This window comes from Cervus canadensis, chromosome 25 (genome assembly GCF_019320065.1).
Source record: "Cervus canadensis isolate Bull #8, Minnesota chromosome 25, ASM1932006v1, whole genome shotgun sequence".
Taxonomy (NCBI): domain Eukaryota; kingdom Metazoa; phylum Chordata; class Mammalia; order Artiodactyla; family Cervidae; genus Cervus; species Cervus canadensis.
In genome coordinates, this window is record NC_057410.1 from 31,725,123 (window position 1) to 31,747,174 (window position 22,052).

A 22,052-nucleotide genomic window follows, 5' to 3' on the forward strand; every position below is an offset into this window, starting at 1 on the left:
CTACTGCGCCTGGCGTCTGTCAAAACGCTGTCGACTCTTGATCACCGGGGAAACTGATGAGTCAGGCTGTGGGTGATCCAAGCCCTTTCTTCTCCTCCCCCCCTCAGGCTGCCTTGGGTTGTTGGGTTTTGTTTTTCTCTGCTCATTAGTAGCTCCGCTCTGCGGCTTAAGAAGCCAAGCTTGTGTCTATCAATGTTCGTCTTTTCCAACAGTTCCAGTGACAAGTCTGGCAAGGGACAGGCTTGAAGTTTTTGAATGAAGGATTTGGAGGTTCTCCCAAAGCACCTGCCCAGAGCCGGTTCCTCGGGACTCTGGGTGGTTTAAGGGGCCGCACCAAGCCCTCTGTGCCCAGGGCTCCCAGGGGGGTCTGGGAGTGACCGGGCTGTCCTAGGGAGTCAGGCAGGGGTGGGCAGGTGAGCTCACAGCCTCCTCCCGAGGGCGGAATCCTCCTGAGGGGAAGCTGCGGGTAGAGTCTAATTCTAAGAAGCTATCCTGCCAGTGAGGTATTCCCTCAGTTAGATGGTCTGCTGCTTCTCAAGCTGGGATTCCTCCCTGAGCTTCTAAGAACCCCGACTTCATCGCCTCGCCCCCAGCCCAGTCATCACGACTTCCTGTCAACCGCCTTCCCACTCTCCCCAGAGACCCTTCATGGAGTGGCTGCCCACACCTCAGGCAGCAGCTACCAAGTCAGAGCAAGCCTGAGGGATACTGGTCAGTCTCTGAAGTGGCTCCTGGTTCAAATCCCTGCTCTGCCACGTGTTGTCGCTGTTCAGTAGCTAAGTCGTGTCTGACTCTTTGTGACCCCGTGGACTGCAATGCCGAGGACTAGTTTCATGAGACACCATTTTTCCACAGACCTGGGGTGGGTGGGGGGATGGTTTCAGGGATGATTCAAGCACATTACATGTATTGTGCACTTTATTTCTAATCTAATGCCACCACTGACCTGACCAGAGGTACCAGTCCTCAGCCCGGAGGGTGGGGACCCCGATCTACCTCATCAAGTGGTGGAGAGGACTGTTAGTTAGAACAGGTAGAGTGACGAGCATAAAACAAGGAAACGGAAAATGGACCTGCCCCTGTTATTGGAACCCTACAAGCAAGGCTACAGATGCGACTTTTGAAGGTGAAGCCTGGACAGATGCCGAAGAAAGTGAGACTTGGGTCAGCCACCTCCTCCTCAGCAGCTTGAGGCTGCAGCTCAGTTCCACCACATCAGTACACGCCAGCCAGGTGCGCGCCAACCGCGGGGGCGAACAAACAGGACAGGCGAAACCAGGCCGTCCCATGGGGAACTATTTATAGCCAAGTGTTCCTTCACCTCCAATTTACCATCTAACAGTTTGGTTGGCTCAGCTTTGGGGAAACGGTGTTCTTGTCAAAACGCTCGTCAAAAATATCCCACATCTGAGGAGAGAATTGGTGAGGAGACCCAGTAAGGGTTGGCAGAAACTTCTTCCACCAGGCGAAGGGGGTCTAATCAGTCTGACCAGGTCACAGTAGCTCCAGACGCTGCCTGATACCAGAGACAGTGCTGAGCAACTTGTGCACAAGGACGGGTGGGTGTTTACCTTTCCCCAGGAAATAAGGCTCACACAACAGGAAAGATGATCAATGTATACTTTAAAAGAACGTGTATACAAACAAACCCCCTCCCATATGTTACTGGGTTTCCTCCAAGGAAAACAGATTAAATCAAATATCTACCAGGCACTCAGCCCTGTATCGGGCTGTGGGAATTCCCGGCCTCCTTTCTCAGGAAGCTTAAAATCAAGTTGGGAAGGCAAGACAAACGCACGAGGAAAGGTCAGGCATCCGAGCAAGACATCTGTAACAAGTCAGAAGGATGATAGAGACAATGGGTATTTCAGGAGATGAGGGAGAAACGTGATCACTCCAACCTTAGGAGGGCTCAGAGAGGAGGTGGAGTTTGAGCTGAGCCAAAGCATAGATTCACAGGATTCAGTAAAGCAGAGGGGAAAAAAAGCAAGAGTAATCCAGGGAGGAGGTCCAGTGTAAGCAAAGGTGTGGGAGCAGTACAGGGGGCGCATTTGGAGGAAGCCAGCCAGCAGGCAGGTTTGACTACAGCGGGGCATGACTGCACAGAAGACAGAATCAGCGACCACCAGAAGAAAAAAGGGTTTCCTAGGTCATCCAGTAGAATCTCATTTTACAGATGAGGAAATGGAGGCTTGGGGAGACTAGGTGATTCACCTCAAGTCACATAGCTAGTTGTCAGTGGGAAATCCTTTGAGAAAACAAATCTGTTAGTATTCAATGTTGAATTGGAGTAAATTAACTGGCTACAGAGAGACAAAGGAGAATCAGACTAGGGTGAAAGAAACAGTGCCCTTTTCAACTATGAATGTTGGTGGTCACAGGAGGTGCTCAATAAATGCTTACTAAAGAAATTGATAAGATAACCGCTATATAATTTCAGAGGCATGTAGTATCTTTGAGTTTATTTTCTCTTCCTTCCCACTGCCCCTCTCCCTCAGTGAATAAAAATCTCAACTTGAGCAGTGGTATACCCACCAAGTAGAAAAAAAGTCCTCAGAGATAAAAGTCAAGGGGAGTCTCAAAGGGTTTCAGATCTCTAACCTCTGTGTGCTGGGTGTGGGTACAAAGGGCAGAAAACAAACCCCCTATGTGGGTGGCAGGTGGGCTGGGGAGAAGGAACATCTGAGTTTCTTTTTTTTTATCTTCTTTTTAGCCCTACAATCTCTTTGAAGCTATGAGAAATCAGGTGCTTTGTACATTTCCATCATAAAGGAGACAGAATTGAAAGGTTAAAAGTCTTAGGAAGGTGAATCAAGGATGGGGTAGGGCCAGACCCCCATATGCTTCATCCAGGCAGCTTATGAGTAAGGAAAGGAACTGCCTTGACAAGTTCACACATGGGTAGGGAGGTTATTATGAATACATTCTAGAAATTTCTTTCAGGCCATTTCAGGGATGGGGGGGTGCTCTCTGAGCAGTACATAAAGCAGTTGGTATGGTCTTGTGCATAAACCAGAAGCAATAAAAAATAAACAAAAAAAAAAGCCAAAAGCACAAAATGGATCAATATTAAAATCGACATTGAAGAAGGCACACAGAACCAACCTTAAGTAACTGGCCATCTCCAGTCCCCAAGAATAAAACAGTCCTGTTCATTACCACGGTGCCATAAACGGATGTCAGGTCGGAATGGATCAAAGTAGATGATGCGATTGGTTCGACTCTTTCAGGTTCATCCTCGTTTTTCTGAACATGCACACAAACGTACAAATTAAAAAACAAAAAGATAATTTTTAACAGTGATAATTCTCATGATAAAATGTCATTCATGCCCACCTGGGAAGGATCCTACTGGTGCCCCCAATACATTTGTTTAGGCAAGATCCCCAGGAGCAACCTTTTATCCCCTTTATCTGCAGAATCACTGTGCTTGCCCAGCCTGTGGAAAGCCATTTGTTTACTGCGTATTAACATGTATTGATTGCCAGCAGTGAGCTAGCCATCCATTTAACACTCCCCCAGCAGATATACGAAACCGAGGTCCACTTTATTGCCAAGAAAGAGCCCACACTGAATTGGGAAGGAGACAGTCTTATACGTGGCTATTTGCAGGAACATGCGACAATTTATTTTGGTGAGGGTTTGGCTTCTGCGAGGTTAAACAAGCCATTTTCTAAGATGTGAGATGGACCATCCTATTTGATGTGATGGTAGAGAGGGAGGAGTCTGGATTTATAAGAAGGTGCCAGTGTGTTAGCCCAGAGACGGGGTAAGTCATTCAGAGGGTAAAGAGGGAAAGACAGAGTCATGGATGGTGGGTAAGAGAGCACCATGGAGCTAAGGAGGAACCAAATGCAAGGACTGGACCTGGTGCTCATGTTCCTGAGGAAGAAACGAAAAACCTAACTCTGAACCTGAAGGCATTTAAATGGTCTGAAGTTCTGAGCACATATAATCACAGGCTCACTCCCGATCATTAAATAAAGCCCCTCTTTAACCCAGAGCAGAGAGTGCATCGCCCCAAATGTCTTTTTCTTTCTTGTTTAAAGGCATGAAGTGCTTCACGCTGCTTCTTGCCTTCAACGACAGGAAACGGAGTTTGTTATACAAATCTCTGGAAGATAGGGAGCTAGAAAGAGTCGTTGCCTTCTGTAGCTACTGAACACAGTGTGATAGCATACGTTATCTGCCAGAGCTCAGTTCCCAACTGTACTCAGGTTTGCAAAGAAAGGCACATTTACATTTCAGCCAATGGGAGAGCCCGCATACTTCTGTAAGCATCAGGGCAACTCCTAAAACCACCCCATTTGGGGCGGGGGGAGAGGGGCAGGGGAAGGCTGAGACTTATTAACTTCATTATATTATTGCCGATCGTGTTTATGTATTTCAATTTATGTCTTATTAAATATTCAGTATTGTTAAACCCACCAAGTTTCATTAACATCTAAACTAAATGGATTCATGGACCAAATTGATTTCTGAAGCCTTTAAAGTACCGTCTATATTTCTTTGTTGAAGTTGCGCTGGGAGGAAAAGATAAGCTGGCAAGGGTTTCTCCAATGCCGTGATCTCTTTTCAAGTAAGAGATGTCATAACCTAAGAGAAAGTGACTTATTTGCATAAAATATTCCATAGTGAACTCAGCTGAAGAAGATTTTTAGAAAGCTCATTAGAGATGTTTTTTTCCTGTTAAAAATTATTTCTCATACCGTCAGGGAAGATGAGGAACTGTCCTGTGAAAATGAAGTTGAGGGAAAAAAAATCTCTATGAGTCTAAAATCAGAACAATAGATCACTGTTTAGATAAGGATCCCTCGTGACTATGAGAAGAAAAAGAAAAATCGGTGACCTTTAGATTTAAAAAAAAATAAAACCACACCACACATCTTGCTTTAAAATAAAACCAGAATTGTTCAAACTTAAGATCAGCTGACCACACTTCTTATTTTTGTTAAATATTTGAGCATCTCAGAAGTGCTTCACTCAGAGAACTGGATGTCATCTTTGTCTGAGCATCTGGAATGTTCTAACACTGCTCTTTTTGGATGGAGGACTCCATTCTCCCTCCTCCTATGATACAGACAGAGTAATGACTCTGGATTGCTGATTATCCATCCACAAGGGCCAAAATGAGACAATGGAAGTCATGTTCAACTCTTGCCACCACATGGATTGTAGTCTGCCAGACTCCTCTGTCCATGGGATTCTCCAGGCAAGAACACTGGAGTGGTTGCCATTTCCTTTTTCAAGGGATCTTCCTGACCCAGGGATTGAATCCAGGTCTCCTGCCTTGCAGGCAGATTCTTTACCACCTGAGCTGCGAGGGAAGCCCATATCTGGTATACAGTAGGTACTTAATAACTGCAGTGATTCAGATTAGCCAAGAACCATGATATCACAGTTAGCCTTTGCTGAGGTGGGATGAAATACTCTGTTTGTGAAAGATTGACTCCAAAAAACCCAGAAGTGGCTCAAAATCTGACAAGGAACAGGGAGAAAATTGCTTTTAAATTACTGTTTCATCTTCTCTAACATCTTTCCCTGACTTCTGACTGTTTCTCAATAATTGCATTTTTCCAAATTAAGCCCTGGATCAACAGCACAGGTAACTAGCATGGCCATTAAATCAATGTTCTCAGAACTTGAGAGCTGGTGAACAAATCACCTGGGACTAGGGGTCAGAGAGGTTAGGTTTACAATTCAAGTTTGGTTCTCATCCATTGGATGATCTGGGCAGTTTATGGAACCCTGTTGGCAACTAGTTTTCTCAGCTGTGAATAAGGCCAATGGTACCTAATTGGTAGGGTAGTTATGAAGGAGAGAGAATAATGACTGTAATAATAACAACACGTTAATACATGCTAGCTGCTATTGGTGGTGATTTAGTTGCTAAGTCATGTCTGACTCTGTGCGACCCCATGGACTGTAGCCCACCAGGTTCCTGTCCATGGGATTCCCCAGACAAGAATACTGGAGTGGGTAGCCATTTCCATCTCCAGGTGATCTTCCTGACCCAGGGATCAAACCCATGTCTCCTGCATTGGCAGGCAGATTCTTTACTGACTGAGCCACCAGAGAAGCAGAAATATGCATTTACTGTGTTTTCGTGGAGTATTTTATAATACTCCAACAAATAAGGATTCCTGTAGGGTGGTGAGACAGACTTTCAGGCTTTCAATCATGGCTCTGTCACTTTCTAAGTAACTTTGTACACATTATGTAGCCTCTCTGTGACTCAATTTCCTCCTCTATACAACAGAAGTGAAGATTAAGAGGAATTTGTGCCATGGACTTGCCACGAGGACTGAAAGAGTTAGGACGCAAGTCTCAGGGAACAGTAAAGTCTGGCACGTGATAACTTACGACCCATGTCTGCTATCATTACCTTATTTAAAACACAAAACAGTTGCTGCCACGCCCGTGGCAGTTAAGCCCATCTCCTTCTTTGCCACAAAACCCTAATTTTGTTCAGGTCACAATAAACCCAAGCCTGGGAAAACTATGATTGGCCCAAGCTTCATGGTTATCCCATTCTCCGTTGCCTGGTTACTCACTTTCCCACCCCTTAGAACTAGAGGTGGCCATGTGGTCCAGTCTGGACCAGTAAGATGCCAGAAATCCACTAGAGGCACTTCCGGGAATGAGCTTCCTCGTTGCTAAGAGAAGGCTCTTGAGGAGAGCCCTTTGTTCTTCTTCCTACACTTCCTCCCTTTGGACTCTGATGTGAGGCTATCCATGCAGAGAGGTGGCAGCCATTTTGCTTCCATGAATTCAAGATGGGAGATGAAAACCAACAGTGTTGCAGGGGAAGGGTAAGAGACACTCGGTTCTTGGGGACACCACTGAGCACAGACTTCCAACCTTTAAGCTTTTTACTAACAACAGACGTCATGGTTTAAGCTGCTATTTGACTGGGTTTTCTGTTACTTGTAACCCAAAGGAAGTCTCTGTGTAAGAAATGTGAGTCATGACTGTTGGACATGCACTAGACTCTAGCTTTTCCTCAGCCATGAGGGATCAGAACTGTTCGAGTGTTTTCCTCTCACTCTGGAGAACCCTGGCCGTAGTCAGGATTGTGCAGCCAATTACAACAGCGAGTCTGGAAGAAAATAGGAAAAAGCGGGCTTGGACTTCATGTAAACTTGAAGGGCTGCTCGTGCTGAATGGAAATGGATTCTTTTGTGTTGGAAACACACAGAAATGGACAGGTCCCTGTGAATGGAAAAAAGAACCCTCTGAATGGCTTTCTTTTGCTCATTTCGGCAAATGAAAACAAAAGACAGACAGGCTCCAGAGAAACCTGCTCACAAAAGTGAAATTAATACCTGGGGAGTCAAGTAAAAAAAGGGGGGGAAATAATGCTGTGGCCCCCCGTGTCCAGAGATAATTTTCACTTTCATAGGTTTTTTTTTTTTTGGTCTATTTTCTATCTTGCCCTTCTCTCCCCCTTAGGGCATAATTGGTAATGTTGCGGCCTATTCTGTCTAGTTTATTATGTGTAATTTATTTTTGAATCCCAGCCTCTGCTTGTTCTTCTGTGTGTAACAAGGTTAATGCCTTGTAATGATGCTTTTGCCAGTTCAGCTTTTCATGACAAAATCCAATCTTGATTTAGCTCTAAAACTTGTCTCCCCTTTGGGCTTTCTTGGTTCCCTCAGAGTTGTCACTCGTGTCTCCTTCGTGCCATGTCTAACCACACATCCCGCCTACACTTGAGCCTGCTCTCAGAGGGAAACCTTTTTCGGTTTGTCTCAAATGATGTTTGGGCTGAAAAAGAGAGTGCCTGGGCTTGACACACCAAAGTGGGACTAAGGCTACTGGGAAGGGGTGTGTGTGTGAGCGTGTCTAGGAAATACTGGGCATGTCATGAGGGAAACAGCTTGACCTTGTAGCTCCTTCACATGATCTTTCAAGGACCATAAACATCCTCCAGTGTGCACTGCCCAACTCCAGGGGACACGAGCCTGTCTTCTAGGATGTGAAGGGCACACTCGGGACTTGAGCACCACGGGGCCCCACCCCTACCACGTGGAAGATGATCTGACTCAGCGAGAATCACGCGGGAGGCTCACAGCCATGCTGCAGTTATTATGGGAACAGCTGGAGGAAATGCACTCAAATGTGGTCTCTCAACTGTTGGGGAAACAGAAAAAGTCCAGTCTTTAATCCCCACAGTGCTGAAAAGATTCTCTTATTTTGGTTTTTCCCTATGGGACCAGGGCAAAAAAACAACTGGATGTCTAGGAACCTGCTGTGTTCAAATGCTCAGTTGTGTCCGACTCCTTTGCTATCCTATGGACTGTAGCCCATCAGGCTCCTCTGTCCATGGAATTCTCCAAGCAAGAATACTGGAGTGGGTTGCCATTTCCTCCTCTGGGAATGTTCCTGACCCAGGGATCGAACCCATGTTGCCTGTGCCTCCTGTATTGGCAGGCAGATTCTTCACCACTGAGCCACACCTGGGAAGCCCAATGCCTCTCTGGCAGTTAATATTGTACTCTGCTCCTCATTGGCATACTCACCTGAAGCAGTTTCTTCATCATTACTTACCCAGGGGCCCACTTGCAGTTAGGAAACCTCAGCAGGAGCCCTATGCCCAAGATTTGGCCCTGCTCCATCTCTGACCTGCTGCTTGATTTGGGCAAGCCCCCGAACCACAACAACTGAATCTGTAAATGGATGCAATAATACATATGTCCTGCCTATTGGCACTGTTGTGAAGCCCAAATGAAATCACATGTATGAAAACAATTGGAAAACTATGTTCATCAAGTTAGAGAATGGAAAGAACTATTTACCCATGTTAGGTAGTGATAGTGAGTTTTAAGCCAGCTTTTTCACTCTCCTCTTTCACCTTCATCAAGAGGCTCTTTAGAGAGCTAGTGGAGGTGATGGAATTCCAGCTGAGCTATTTCAAATCCTAAAAGATGATGCTGTTAAAATGCTGCACTCAATATGCCAGCAAATTTGGAAAACTCAGCAGAGGCCACAGGACTGGAAAAGGTTAGTTTTCATTCCAATCCCAAAAAAGGCAATGCCAAAGAATTTTCAAACTACTGCACAATTGCACTCATCTCACATATTAGCAAATTAATGCTCAAAATTCTCCACGTGAGGCTTCAACAGTAGGTGAACCGAGAATGTCCAGATATTCAAACTGGATTTAGAAAAGGCAGAAGAACCAAAGATCAAATTGCCAACATCTGCTGGATCATCGAAAAAGCAAGAGAGTTCCAGAAAAACATCCACTTCTGCTTTATTGACTACGTCAAAGCCTTTGACTGTGTGGATCACAACAAACTATGGAAAATTCTTCAAGAGGTGGGAATACCAGACCACCTGACCTGCCTCCTGAGAAATCTGTATTCAGGTTAAGAAACAACAGTTAGAACCAGACATGGAACAACAGATTGGTTCCAAATTGGGAAAGGAGTACGTCAAGGCTGTATATTGTCACCCTGCTTATTTAACTTCTATGCAGAGTACATCATGAGAAATGGTGGGCTGGATGAAGCACAAGCTGGAATCAAGATTGCAGGGAGAAATATCAGTAACCTCAGATAGGCAGATGACACCACCCTCATGGCAGAAAGGGAAGAGGAACTGAAGAACCTCTCAATGAAAGCGAAAGAGGAGAGTGAAAAAGCTGACTTAAAACTCAACATTCAAAAACAAAGATCATGGCATCTCGTCCCATCACTTCATGACAAATAGATGGGGAAACAATGGAAACAGTGACAGACTTTATTTTCTTGGGCTCCAAAATCACTGTGGATGGTGACTACAGCCATGAAATTAAAAGACTTTTGATCCTTGGAAGAAAAGCTATGACAAACCTAGACAGCATATTAAAAAGCATAGACATTACTTTGCCAACAAAGGTTCATCCAGTCAAAGCTATGGTTTTTCCAGTAGTCATGTATGGATGTAAGAGTTGGACCATAAAGGAAGCTGAGTACCAAAGAATTGATGCTTTTGAACTTTGGTGTTGGAGAGGACTCTTGAGAGTCCCTTGGACTGAAAGGAGATCCAACCAGTCAATCCTAAAGGAAATCAGTCCTGAATATTCATTGGAAGGACTGATGCAGAAACTCCAATACTTTGGCCACCTAATGTGAAGAACTGACTCATTGGAAAAGACCCTGATGCTAGGAAAGATCGACGGCAGGAGAAGGGGATGACAGAGGATGAGATGATTGGATAGCATCACCGACTCGATGGTTTTGAGTTTGAGCAAGCTCCGGGAGTTGGTGATAGACAGGGAATCCTGGCATGCTGCAGTCCATGGGGTCACAAAGAGTTGGACACGACTGAGTGACTGAACTGGTCATCTGAAGGAAGAATTTTACTTTTGGACTCAAAGGATCCAAAGGAAAAGTTCAAAGTGTGCAGGAGGAATAAAGAGGGGAAGTTTAGGGACACACTTGGATATTTCATATCCACCTGCTTCCCTCCCTCTAAGGGCCCAGAGTCCTCCAGCCCTGCAGCCCTAGTAGTGTTAGTCGCTCAGTTGTATTCGGCTCTTTGCGACCCCATGGACTGTAGCCCACCAGGCTCCTCTCCAGGCAAGAATACAGGTTTGGGTTGCCATTCCCTTCTCCCAAGGATCTTCCTGACCTAGGGATTTAACCCAGGTTTCCTGCATTGCAGGCAGGTTCTTTACCATCTGAGCCATCAGGCTCTAGCCCTACCTATAGTCAAAGTCTCACTATCCCAGGTTTATCCTTCTTTAAATGGCAACCCACTCCAGTATTCCTGCCTGGAAAATCCCATGATGGAGGAGCCTGGGAGGCTGCAGTCCATGGGGTCGCAAAGAGTCGGACACGACTGAGCGACTCCACTTCACTTATTCCTGTTTTGTGTACCATCCCCCATCTAAATCTCTATCCTTTCCATGTGACTACTTTCAGTCAATTATCTATGAAAAGACAACCTGACTCAAACAATTCACAAAAGTTTCTGAATGGCTGACAGTGCAAACAAATGCATTTTCCTAGATTCTGAGAGTTGGAAGAGATACAATCCAACAACGTTTTCCATGAGGAAGCTACTGGCATTCTAAATAGGATATTTCTTCACTGTGGGGGCTGGCCTCCATGATGCGGGATTTTTAGCATCCCTGACACCTGCCCATGTTATAGCAGTACTGCCCTCATTCCTCATTTTGACTATTGCAAAAGCTCCCTCTCCCAAATTGCTAAATACCCTCTAAATAAGTGGCATCATCTTCTTTGAGTACCAATGGAATCTGTCATAAGGTTTCAGAGTCGCTGCAAAGTGGTTATTCGGATGCTTCTTCCTTCCAACTCTCCTCCTCCTTTCCATCATGGTGAGCGGTACCACCATCCACCCTCAGCTCCCCTCCATCACTCTCCACACCCGATACATGAAAAATCTCAGCTGAATCTCCCAGTCTTAAGTCTATCTTCTCCATCTCCGTGGTCCCTACCCATCATCTCCCTCCTGATCTACTGCAAGAGCCTTCTGGTCTCTCTCTTTCAACCTATAATTTATTCTCTATCCAGTAGTCAGAGTGATACTTTAAAATACAAAATAGGTTATGTTACTTCTTTGCCTAAAATTCTTCAGTGGCTTACCATCACATTTAGAATTAAACCCAATGCCTCCCCAGGTCCCACCCGATCTGGTCCCCGCTTACTTCTTAAAACTCAACCCTTGTCATATCATTCTTTTCCTTTACTCAGCTTCAGTTCCCCCTGTGTCCTTCCTTTAACATGTCCCCATATTTCTGCCTCAGGGCCTTTGCATGTGCTATTTCTTCTAGTTCCCCTCTCTTCACTTCTTGCAGGCTGATTTTTTTTGAAAAACAGCTTTCAGATTTCAAGTTCAATGTCACCTCCTTATGGTCACATGACTATAGATCTTCCTATCCCTATGCTAGTTGTTATTTTGAATTTTAACATTCCATTTGTTTTCTTGAAAATAATTACATTGCTTAAATTTTTTAATTTAATGTCTGTTTCCCAGTAGACTAAGCTTTACAATAGCTTATCTTACTCTACACTCTGAATGCAGCATATACCTCAGCATCTAGCAGGTAGCAAGTTGTCAATAAACATTTATTGAATGAATAAATACATGGATCAATGTTTGAATGCTTTCAGTCAATATCTAGCCAGGCGACCCTGGTACACTGCTAAGTAGGTCTAATCATTACAAAGTTCTTCTACAGAGGCAAAACTTGTTCCTTGCAAGCACTGGGCCTTGGTTCTGCCTGGGGAAACAATACCAAACTACCCCACATCACCTGCTTCCATGTATTGGGTTGGTCAAAAAGTTCATCAAGTTTTCCTGTAACACGAAAAACCTGAATGAACTTTTTGGCCCATCCAATACATTCATATCCATAGTTCATTGATGCTTGGAAGAGAGTTTCTGGGTCTTTTGCCATCTCTGTCTACAGACAGTCTACAGACTTGGTGTACTTAAAATGAGGCTCTAAGAACTAAACAAAATACATTTAGGTATTTTGGTATTCTCTCACCAAAGCAAAGAATAATAGCACTGTTCTTTCCCCATGATTAGAATGGCATAATTCATGAACATTGGGCTAACTTTAGAAATAACATAGTAACACCATGGATAAGTAGAAAGAACAGGAGATTCAGGGTAAAAAAAAAAAAAATACCTGGGTTTAAGTTCAAGCTCTATTGCTTATGAGCTGTCTCTAAGCAGTCATTTAACCTTTCTGAGGCTACTCCACCCACCCACCTGCTCCATCCAGTCCATTTGTGAAGCTTTTGGCTCTTGGCCAAGTGCTTGACCTGTAAAATACAGATGGGATTAAACCCCCTACTGTCAAAATAAGCCAATCAAATGAGTTCTAAAACAAAATGCAACATTTTGCCATTGGTTTTCTGACACACATAGTAATAGAACGAGTGTCTAGAGTATGGGCTCCACTGACATCCAGTTCCTGCAAAGAATTCAGGGAATTCACAAAACTTGATGAGAAAAAAAAAAATCTTGTATCATGAACTCTGACTGAAATTTAGTATTTCCTTTCATTATTAATGCAGGCCACAGTCATATTAACTGAACCTGTGACTTTGTCATCAAAAGAAATCAGATATTTTCAAATCATTTTATAGTTGTTTCAGATATCTCAAAATATCATTTGTGCTTATCTCTGCTTGGAAATGATGGTAGTTACTGCTGTTAGGTCTCGCTATTTAATGTGTTAAGATATATTACTCTATCTCAAATTGGACAAAAACATCTGGATATATCTGTAGATCAATATAATTGGTTCATTTTGCAACTCTCTCTTTTTTCATGTGTTTAAAACCATGAGGAAGGATCTACAGGCTTCCCCAGAGGTCCACAGCACAAGGGCTTCACGGGGTGAGGACCCCTGTATGGAGGGGCACAGAGATGTTGCTAAGCCCAGGAGACTGAGGCTGGGTGACACCTACAGCTACCAGCTGCTCTGGGTGTCCCAGGCCTGTGGATGCCTCCGAGAAGCAAGGACCAGCACTTGGAATCCAATTTCTGAAATTGATCACTGATGGAAAAGGGGCTCAGGAGGATGTCAGTGCGGAGTCATTAGGAACAGTTGATGGGTTAGAGAACATGCTTCTCAAGTGGACTCTTCCAAAACCAGGCCGGAGGAAAAGACGAGGAATCGGGCCTCACTGGTGAGAGAGTCACAGAAAAATGCCCTTCCCTCTTGGCTACCTGGCTTTAATTCTTCCTATAAACACAGCTCCAGGGTCCTGGGCTTCTCTAGGAAGCTCTTACCTCTATAAGCTGTAATCACATCTTCTCCACCAGATGGAGAGCACCTTCTTTTCAGTTCAAATATTTATTGAGGGCCCACTTTGCAGTAGGTGGCGTTCTCGATGCCTAGGAAGCACCGATGAGACATCCCTGGCTACTCCCCATTGGCACCACCACCATGTTGAGCCCAACACACAGCCTGGCACGTGGCAGGCTCTCCATTAGAGGCTGACAGAGTGGGCCTCACTTCATGGCCAATTGAATGTTTAGTTGCCCTCTCTGGCAAGGAGGTCTCAAAGATATCTAAAATCTATGACAATTAAACTAACTGGTCACCAGTACTTCTCAATTCAACATCTTAAAAAGCTATTTCATTTAATCCCTTGTCTACACCCACACTGCCAGCTCTGTTCAGGTCTCCACCAGGCTCACCTGGATTACTGCAGCCCACATGATCCATCTGTCTCCCTGCATGTTCACTGTGGCCACCACTCTAGACCAAGGTGACATCATTGCTCGCCTGGACTGCTTAAGGAGCCTCTTGCCTCTTTGGGGGCCAATCTCTCATCCACGACCCACAGGGCAGGCATTATTTAGGAATTCAAATCCAATCATTTCACTTCCCTTCAAAGGCTCTTCTAAGCTTTGAGGAAAAAAAAAAATAATAATAACCTCCTTCCCACAGCCTGCCAGGCCTACGGGGTCGGTTACTGCTTTCTTCCCTGACACTCTCCCCCCTCCACCTCCCTAAACCAACCACACTAGCCTTTTGTTCTTCAAAATGACCAAGTCATTTCCCCTTTTGAAGCCTTGCACTGCTCCCCACTCCCTGTGGGAGACGCCTACAACTATCCTTTCTCATCTTCCTGGGGTCGACTTAACTTCCTTAAAAAGAACTTTCCCCAACAGCTCAAGTAACATGGCTCTATTACATCCTCAGCTTTTTCCTTCACGAAGCCCCAGTCTCAGCCTGGGCCTCAGTTTCCTCACCTATAAAATGGAAATCACATTACCCATCTCACAAGGCTGGGGTGAGGGTTAAATGAGTTAATATTGGTAAAGGGCTTACTTAGAACAATACCTGGTGCAAAGTGAATTCTTTAGAAGGGCTAGCTATCATTTTACTGCAAAAAGAAGCTCTTTGTTTTCTGCCTATTTATTGTCTACTCTATTCATCACTGACAGAAATATTTCACACAGTGCTTGACACAGAGTAGGGACTCAAGAAGTATTTGATTGAACTAGTGATTGTCCTTCTAATCAGCAGTTTTGCCTCTCATCGCACCTCATTCATTCTTCTGAATGATCGCATTAGAACACCATCAGATCACGTCTACTTAGAGCCCTGCTGTAGTCCTCCAACAGCCACAGCTTTCCCATCCTGCTCAGCAGAGTCCCAGAAGTTCCTCTGAGATGCTGCAGGGACCAGCAAGGGATGGAGGGAGGCTGAGTTGCAGGATTCTGGGAGTCTCCCTGCCCCTGCTTCACCCTGAGTCTGAGCACTTGGCAATGGCCTCACCCAGAACAGCAGGTCAAAGATTATTTGTGAGTCTTTTTTCTCACACTGAGCTTCTGGTTAAAGATTTAGAAGCCTGGGTTTGTAAAATCTGAAAACAATTGACCATCAGGATAAAATCCAGCCATCTTGGCCAGTCTCATTAAACCCTTCGCCATCTGGCCCAGCGTGCTTATTTCTGGACACTCCCCAGCCAGGGTGAGCTACCTGCGGTTCACAAGCTTATTCAACTTCCCGCTTGTGCACAAGCTGTGCCTTCTCTCTGGAACTCCCTTTCTGCCTCTTCTGCTCGGCTTCAAGACACAGCTCCAGTGTCACCTCTCTAAAGCCTCCCAGGTCCTCCCACGCTGAGTTTGACGCTCCTTCGTGGCGTTTCCACATCACCTTTTTGCTAAATTTCGTATGCTGTCTCAGGGCAATGTGAAGGTTTGTCCTACTCTCACCCTTTCTGTTACAGCAGGGGTGGGTAAACTACCAGCTGTGGACCAGATCTAGCAATCTGCCTGCTTTTTGCAATGCACCCCCCTCCCAAGCCAAGAATAGTTTTTACATTTTTTTAATGGCTGAAACAATCTAAAGAATAATAGTTTATGACAAGTGAAAATTATACATGAAATTCAAATTTCCGTGTCCATAAAGTTTTATTGGAACATCGCCACGAGTGTTCATTTTTGCATTGTCTGTGGTTGCTGTCACACTTCAGTGGCAGTCGAGCAATTGCAAGAGACTGCACAGGGGCCTGCAAAGCCTACGATACTGACAATCGTTACAGAAAGTTTGCTGACTTCTGCAGAAGCGCACTGGCCAGAGTAGTGCAGTGGGGATTACTGGGGTCAAATCCCCTTTGTGACTCCTCTGAGGAGATACTAAGTGTAACTATTGATCAGATAGTCAAACCCATCAACTATAGAAACTGTAAAACAAATCACAATTCTCTTTGGTTTTCTGACAGTATATAAATTAGTATTAATTTTCCATCTTGATGAAAATGCTAACAAAAACTATGAGCATAACTGATAAAAAATCTTAACCACTACCATGCCCCTAGGAGGCCTCCCTAGTGGCTCAGATGGTAAAGAATCTGCCTGCAATGCAGGAGTCCTGGGTTTGGTCCCTGGGTCAGGAAGATCCCCTGGAGAAGGAAATGCAATCCACTCCAGTATTCTTGCCTGGAGAATCCCTGGTGGGCTACAGTCCATGGGGTCACAAAGAGTCAGACACGACTGAGCAATGAACACTTAGCTCAGTGACTTTTTTCACCATGCCCCTGCTACCACAAACAGGTGAGATCCATGATGCCCACAAGCTGTCCCCCAGCAGACTGTGGGGGTTCTCAGAGCAGCCTTCAGTGATCATCAGCTAGGTGCCACCACGTAGGTGCCTACCTCAGGGAAGGCAGAGGTGGGTCATGGAGAAGCCTGCAGGGAGGCAGAGATGGTTCCATGCCACTGTAGTCAATGTGGTAACCATGGTGTGGTTCTCCCATCTTTCCATTCCAAGGCCACCTGCCTACACCACCTACTGGGGGCCATCACATGATGGTCTTCCTTCTTCTGACTGAACCAGGACTCAGTACTTGTCCCGAGGGCAACAAAGCCCTACCCTGAACTTGGGCTCATAATGTGGAGTCAAAGGATGGGTTGGACCCCATTCTATTTCCTGGTCATTTGAACTAAATAATATAGAAAGCTGTGGCCAGTTGGCAGCTGATGCAGAAGGTTAAATGCTATTGAGAGGCAGAGTGGGGATCAGGTCAGGCTGAGGCACATTCAGGTGGACAGGGAGAGGGACAGATATTCGAGGAAGCCGAGGTGGTCATTTGATAGCAGGACTGAGGGAAGACGCCACCCTAAGTCAGGTTGACAATGAAACCTTCAAATAAGGATCCTTCCCACTTTCTGCTGCTGAGCACCTTTCCGCTGCTCTGCAGAATCTTCTTCCCACTCCACATCAGTGCTGCACGCTAAGTTGCTCAGTTGTGTCTGACTCTGTACAACCCCATGGGCTGTAGCCCGCCAGGCTTCTCTGTCCCTGGGATTCTCCAGGCAAAAATACTGGAGGGGGTTGCCATGCCCTTCTCCAGAGGATCTTCCTGACCCAGGGGTTGAACCTGGGTCTCTTATGTCACCTGCATTGGCAGGTGGGTTCTCCATCATTAGTACCACCTGGGAAGCCCACCGCCTGCCCACATCAGAGAGCCCCAGCCTATTACTACTGAAAATCACGACAGTGATGAAGTAGATACATACATAGTGTTTACTCTAGGTCAGATAGTGTTCATATCCTATACATATTAAGTCATTAATCCAGACAAAAATCCGATGAAGCAAAAAGGATCAATACTTCTAGGTAAACAAACAAGCAGAGAAAGGTTAAATAATTTGCCCAAGGTCAGACAGCTGGGAAACAGCAGCTATGGTCCCTGCCTACCTGGATCCAGAGTCTGTGCAGGCAACCACCTCTCCTTTTCCTAGGTTTCCATGTAATCCCACATGTTCCTATCCACTAAATTCCCCATCTCCTTATGTAGATCTTGGTTTCACGCAACCAAGTGTGCCTAATTAGAATAGAAATGGGTATCAAGATTGATGCTGTAAAGAGTAGACCCTTCGAATTCTGGCGTGTGGAACTGGCTGTGGTGTACACAGCTTAGAAGACTCTAGAAATCTCCCCCCTGCCCTGCCCACATCCTGGAATGAAATGCAAACAGACTGTTGCATGAAAGGCTGAAGGAGCTAACTAAACCATGACTTACAGGTTCTTGAGACTCAGACTCCAATCTCAAAAATAGTTAAGACTTTGGAAGATTTTTAGGTATTTCTGTTGAGCAATTAGAAGAGGATAAGGAATAGAATCCTTTGAGCTTCCCTTATGGCTCAGGTGGTAAAGAATTCGCCTGCAATGTGGGGGACCTGGGTTCAATCCCTGGGTTGGGAAGATCCCCTGGAGAAGGGAAAGGCTACCCACTCCAGTATTCTGGCCTGGAGAATTCCGTGGACTGTATAGTCCATGGGGTCACAAAGAGTCAGACACGACTGAGCGACTTTCACTAAGGAATATAAGGGGAGTGGGATGAGTTGGTTACTTTCTATGACCTGAAGTAAAACTGCAATGAAAACAATAGGACAAGTTCTTGGCCCAGGTGTTTGAGCTGCAAGGGAAACTGTGATACCTTGCGGCTGCGGTTCTAAAACCTGAATGTATAGTAGAATCACCTGGAGGGATTGTTAAAATACAGACTGCCCATCCCACACTCTACTCTGATTTTCTAATTTAGTAAATCTGATGTGGGGGTCCAAGAATTTGCATTTCAAGTAAGTTCCCTGGTGATGCTGTTGCTGGTCCAGAGACTACACTTTGAGGATCACTGCCCAACAGCACAGAGCCCTCTCTTCTCGTCTCTGGAAGGCATGAGCATGCACATTATTAAACTATACCATAGAAGTGCCAACTATGCTGGGTTTTTATGGTCAAAGTTAATGCTCAGGTTGGCAAGACTGTAAGCCTGGCAAGTCCAAAGAATGGGAATTTCTGGGGAAAGCCCGAGGAGTGGAGGATGTCAGAAAGGCTCAGACGAGAGAAGAAAGAGGCCCCAACACATTAGACATCAAGAAAAAGACAATAGTTAAGGGAGCATGACGGCTTCCCAGGTGGCTCAGTGGTAAAGAATCCACCTGCCAGTGCCGGAGATGCAACAGATGAGGGTTCAATCCCTGGGTTGGGAAGCCCCCCTGGAGGAGGAAACGGCAGCTCACTCCAGTATTCTTGCCTGAAAATGCCATGGACAGAGGAACCTGGTAGTCCACGGAGCTGCAGAGTCAGACACGACTGAGCAACGGAGCACAGCATACATAAGGGAGCATGAGGTGGCCAGACTCAAGAAAGTGTGGCTGCTAAGGGCAGAAAACATGCCCAACATGAGCCCCCAACCCCTTTCATTTATTAATTTAACAAATATTTCTTAAGTTACTATGCTACATACTCTGGCTTCAACAAAGAGCAAAATGTTACAAGGTTCCTGACCTCCTGGGGCTTGTATTTTAATTGTGGCTGCTAATAAAGATAAGAGTTCCTGTCACCCAGATTTAACACGCTGAGATCTTGGGATTGAGTTTATGAGCTAGTTCTTATGTCCAAAAACCAAAAACTGAGAGCAGTCCATTCAGGTCCTGAACGTCTCTCTGAGGTTGTTGTAAGTCTGAACACAAAGGGTGTCAGTGCTACCTAGAGACTGACCACTGAAGAACTGCAGCCATGCCAAAGCCTAAATTTCAGGTGCTCAAATATGCAGATCCAGAAACCCAGTCTGCACTCAAGAATTCTCTGTTCTACTGTCTTAAGTCCAGCTTAAGTCAACCCTAAAGGAAAACCACTCAATCCTAAAGGAAATCAGTGCTGAGTATTCATTGGCAAGACTGATGCTGAGGCTGAAGCTTCAACACTTTGGCCACTTGATGTGAAGAACTGACTCCTTGGAAAAGACCCTGATGCTGGGAAAGATTGAGGGCAGGAGGAGAAGGGGACGATAGAGGATGAAATGCTTGGATGGCATCACTGACTCGATGGACATGAGTTTGAGCTAGCTCTAGGAGTTGGTGATGGACAGGGAAAGCCTGGCGTGCCATAGTCCATGGGGTCGCAAAGAGTCAGACACGACTGAGTGACTGAATGAAGTCCAGCTTATAGCTGATCTCTGAGTAGCAGCAAGAGCCTAGCCTCCTCATGAGTAGCCTCCTCATGGAGGACAAGATTGACACCACAATCCAATGTCTGTGATGCTAAACTGTTCACAGCTGTGTGTTACAAGATCAGGTCCTCAATCCTCTGTCATTTACCAGTTATGGAAATTAACCAAAGCTCTCCAGGTCTCAATGCCTCATCATAAAATCATAACCACCACGGTCCTTGCTGCATATGGGGCATTACAAGCAACCAAATGTGAAGTGCTTAGCACAAAGCCTGGCCACAGTAATCATCTAACAGTAGTAGCTATGACTGCTTTTTCCCTCTAAGTAGGTGTTGGCCTTTTTAAATCCCTCCCTGCATAGCAGATGTGTGTATGGGGGTAAAACTCACCATCTAGTCTATAGACTGCAAAGTGGCCAGACAAGATCATAACAGAAACTAAAGGGGAAATAAACATCACAGGAAGACTGTGGATTTTGAGGTCTATAAGGCTGCACTGCCGAGTGGCCCTGGGGCATCACTTCTGCACGCAGTAGCTAGAAGCATCTTGGGTTACTGTCTGTTGGAGAGCATGCGAGTGTTTTGTGGTTGTCTGCATGACAGATAACTTATGTCAGGCTTTGGAATTATGTGAGTGTGCAGGAAGGGGGTGTGTCTCCCTACAAGCAGTAGAATGAAATAGAAGAGTCATCTCATTGGCCAACACAATAAGAAAACACACTACCCTCAGTGTCTACAGAGGCCACCATGTTTAAACCACAAGCAACCCCAGGACCCAACCACAGTAGCCAAGTAATCTGGACCAATCAGACTTCAAAACTCAGGTACACACACTTTTCTATCAGTGTATTGGTATGCCTAGGGTGGCAGGAGTTCAGAGATGAGAGGAAGTTAACTTACATAGTTTAAAACATTCATTTTTATGTTAATCCAAGCACACGGATATGTTACGGAATAGAATGAAAAAAATAATCACATCAAGTTTTAAAACACACTTCAAGGGGTGTATCCTAGGGGAAGCTGGTTGCTGCCTCTAATTAGGGGACTTTGAAGGCAAAGTTTGAGAAGCACTAGAGTGGTGGAATGAATACAGAAGTAGATATTCCAAGACCTGGGTTTAAGCAGAGGTTCTGATGCTTGCTTTGTGTGTTATCTTGAGCAAGTTGCTTTAGTGATCTCAAGCTTCCTCATCAGGTAAATGGGAAAGTTCCTCAGAGGAGCAACCTTAGACTTGGTGAGGGGCTCAAAAGAAGTAATATATGAGGAACTGCATATAAACACTGATTAGGATTATTAGAGAGGGTCTACAGAATTGGGCTGCCTGGGCACGTTTGCAGGCTGGAGCTAATCTGCCATAGTTGTGAAAGGGGATTCAAAATTGGAGGCAAGACCGAAAAAAATCATGGCCCAGTGTGTGAACGGCTGAGGACACACTCATTGCACAAGCATCTCGTGAATGAATCCTTAGCAAGAGAAGCTGAAGGCAAGAGAATCAGCTCACAAGAGATCAGGAGAGAACCTAGACATGAGAAAACACAACCCAGTCATTCCCGTCACTTTCCTACCCACGGTTGACTGAAGATGGAAAATAAGAGAGTCATCCAGGGGGAGCAGGGAAAGGCAAGCCAGTCTACGCTTGTGCCTCGCTGCCTATGGATTACTGCTACAATGCTGTGTCTGCTCTGGGGGAACCACTGTTAGAATCAACTGAGGCTCCCTCTAGAGTGTTTTTTCAAGTTTCGTCTCCCGTCTTAGGTGCCTTGTAATTCAGCATGCCTTTTCCAAAACACATTGAAAACCTGAAAATAAAATGCAGAACAAATGCAACCCAAATGACATCATTGTTCTGAGCGACAACTAGGGGCACACTGATCTCATAACCCCATTAAATGGGGTTGCCACCTGCTATTGTCCTTTCAATGGTAGAATCAGTGGCGCCCAGCACAGAGCATTGCCTGCACTAGCAGGCATCAAACAAATATCTATTAAAGTATCTTATCTGCCTATTTAATAGGTTATAAAATTGTCAGCTTTTTCATCAAAACTACTGCCTTCCCCCCCTCCCCATTCAAAGTCTCTCTTGAAATTCAATTCCATTAAGGCTTTTTAA

General features: G+C 45.2%; 1 protein-coding gene across 1 annotated transcript in view; it reads right to left on the reverse strand.

The window, feature by feature from the left end:
- PLXNC1 (plexin C1) overlaps nt 1–22,052 on the reverse strand; it is a 152,188-nt gene that overhangs the window by 126,739 nt on the left and 3,397 nt on the right. The window contains exon 2 of the mRNA XM_043447429.1: nt 3,106–3,246. Within this exon, the coding sequence (XP_043303364.1) occupies nt 3,106–3,246 (141 nt within the window). The remainder of the gene's footprint in view (nt 1–3,105; nt 3,247–22,052) is intronic.